The sequence below is a fragment of the Penaeus japonicus genome, unplaced genomic scaffold (assembly GCF_977035675.1).
Source record: "Penaeus japonicus unplaced genomic scaffold, GWHDUDI00000001_assembly GWHDUDI00000033, whole genome shotgun sequence".
Lineage (NCBI taxonomy): Eukaryota > Metazoa > Arthropoda > Malacostraca > Decapoda > Penaeidae > Penaeus > Penaeus japonicus.
This window is the reverse complement of record NW_028234435.1, coordinates 9,792,695-9,795,486: the sequence shown is the minus strand read 5'-3', so window position 1 is coordinate 9,795,486 and position 2,792 is coordinate 9,792,695. Positions and strand designations below refer to the sequence as shown.

General features: G+C 37.2%; 1 protein-coding gene across 1 annotated transcript; it reads right to left on the bottom strand.

Annotated features, from left to right (window-relative positions):
• Positions 1 to 285: 285 nt before the first annotated feature.
• Positions 286 to 1,165, bottom strand: LOC147467791 (uncharacterized). The gene has a single exon (XM_086556608.1). The coding sequence runs from the start codon at positions 796 to 798 to the stop codon at positions 364 to 366; it is 435 nt and encodes a 144-aa protein (XP_086412734.1). The 5' UTR covers positions 799 to 1,165; the 3' UTR covers positions 286 to 363.
• Positions 1,166 to 2,792: the final 1,627 nt, after the last annotated feature.

Below are 2,792 nucleotides of genomic sequence, written 5' to 3'. Positions count from 1 at the left end.
GAATCATCAGAAACACTAACATTATTGCCATCAAAATATCATATTTCTGGTTATTTTTCCTAACAGTAAGAATATTACTATTAATATTATTGTTACACTCGTTATTGTTCCTAGTAATCCTGTTTACATTCTATTTTCCCTTCGTTGTTTTTTTTAACACACATGTATGCATATATACACGTATTTACACGTATGTATAAGAGAGGGAGAGGTGATAGGGTCAGTAACAAAATTTATTTATCATGGTGATTTATTCAACGTAGACATTAACAAAGAGATGCGTAATAAAGAGCAGCGACATCAATAAATAGCTAAAATAACAATAAATATGATCTTGAGATTCACTAAACGGATATTTTATGACTATAGGACCGAAGAGCGCGAGACGGTGATGCTGGATGTTTCGATGAGGTCGCTTCCCTTGAACAAGTTGCAGGTGTAAGTCCCAGCGTTGTTGACGCCGTTGAAGTAGTGGAAGACCAGGTAGGAGTGAGGCACGTGGGTGCCGCTGCCCAGAGAAAAGACGTCCACGTTGCTATTCCAGGAGGGAATTGGTGCTTGGGAGTCGTGCCACTCCAGCCTGTAGTGGTGCAGGTCGTCCGTGGTGGACACTTGTGCCCTGCAGTACACGAAGACGTCTGCCATGTCCGTAATGGTGACTTGGGTGCCGTTGACGATGACTGCTTGATCCGAGGACGTGGAGTGGACAGGCAGCGAGCAGGACAGCGAGACCAGGAACATCAGGACTGTGCCAATCAGGAACGTGACACTCGTCCTCAGTGTGCTGTGGCTTGCCATGATTTCCAAGTGTTTTTGTTTGAGTAGCAAAAGCTGTATGTTGCTTCTGGTACGCAGAGCAGCAGAGTCATGAGCAGAAGCTACACCGCCTTCCTTATATATCTATCCATGTCGATTCCATATGACGTTTAGCTATGGGTATCTACGTCATAGGTATTCTGTAGACGTTCTTGGAAATGGTCCTAATGGTTGTTATCTGCTGGGGGCGTGCTCTGTTGTGTCTGAGGGGATTCTTATCGCGTGTCAAATCTTACTGCATTTCTACCATGCATGCAAATGTATTTCTCAGAATTTAAATAAGAAGAAACATAGAAATTACAGATACTTTTGCTGACCTACACAAAACTTCTCCCGGATCAGCACTTCATTCGGTCGTCAGTGACGCTTGTTAGAGAAAGCATTATTCTCGTGAATCCCTATGTAACGTTTCGCAGGCTATGTGATGGCAATTTTGAAACGGACGCTATGGTAATTCTTTTAACTATCTTATCATTACAGCGTACTTAGAGGTGAGGGGCAAAGATGATAGCTAAGGGAGTTCGATTATTACTCTTTCCGCTATTATGATCACTATTACCAATCTAATATTGTTACCATTAGCTTTACAATTTCCATAATAATCATTATCAGGTTATTATAGTTATTGTTACCATATCTTTACATGACTGTGATGGGAAGTCAGGTAGTGCAGGGCTGAGGATAAGTGTCTATCATTGCCTTACTTTTGGCGTCAATATGGATATGATGTCAGACAAGACTCTCATTTCCTATATCGAGAAATGTTTTCTGTGACGTCAGTGTAACATGGCGTTTCTCCTACTATTAGATAATGTGTATCGAAGTAAATATTCACTACAAGATATTTTGACATATATATATATATATATATATATATATACATATACATATTTGTGTGTGTATGTGTGCAAGATATTAGGAATAATCAAGTTACAATGATCATTGTAATTTATATTAACGAGACATACCGGAAAGGACATAAAGCATGAAGTCAATTTATGGACTTTTCTCAGGCAACCCTTTGACAATAACGCGGTAAACACAATGGAAACTCTCACAATAGGAGTTAGGGAGTTCTAAAAAAGTGCGAAATTAGTTGAAACACGCGAATGGTTCCCTCGCTAGAAGACTGATAAGCATGGGTCTCAAGGCTGTTTAGATGTCAGTGCGCGGAGACGTGGCTATTGGATATCACTGATACACGCCAATAAAATATGTTTGGGAATCATATGGGAGAGTTAGATCTCAGGCATTGCAGAAAAAATGAAGTAAATGACAAGATATTGATATAACAAAGGATACATGCATGTCACTTAAATGTGAATAACCGGATGTGATTAGATACCATTCACATGCTCGGATACTGATGTCATTATAATCATGATCATAGATATCACAGCACGCATACCTGGTGTCAGCTATGACCTTTTATAACTTAAAGATTGTTATTGCTTTTATTATCATTATTATTATTATTTAATGCGTTGTATTGTAAATCAGCTTAATGATGGATTAGATTATCCAACACATACCTATCACTAAAACAAAAAACGAAAAACAAAGATATTTGGAAATGATGGAAAATCTAAATCACTGACTGGTATCACTGTTTACTGTTTTATCAAATGGTGGCCCTATTTTAGATCGTCACTGTAAATTTGTTCCTAAACATGAGGCCACAATCTGATAATGTGTGTTCCATGCACGGTAGGTTCATAATCGACATAAGAAACGAGATCTACTGGGATTACAACTGTAGAGATCATATACATACATACACACACACACACACACACACACACACACACATACACACACATATATATATATATATGTATATATATATATATATATTTATATTCATATTTATATGTGTGTGTATGTATATATGTATACATAGATTGTATATATATACATATGTATATGTATATGTATATATATAAGTATATATATATATATATATATAAATATATATA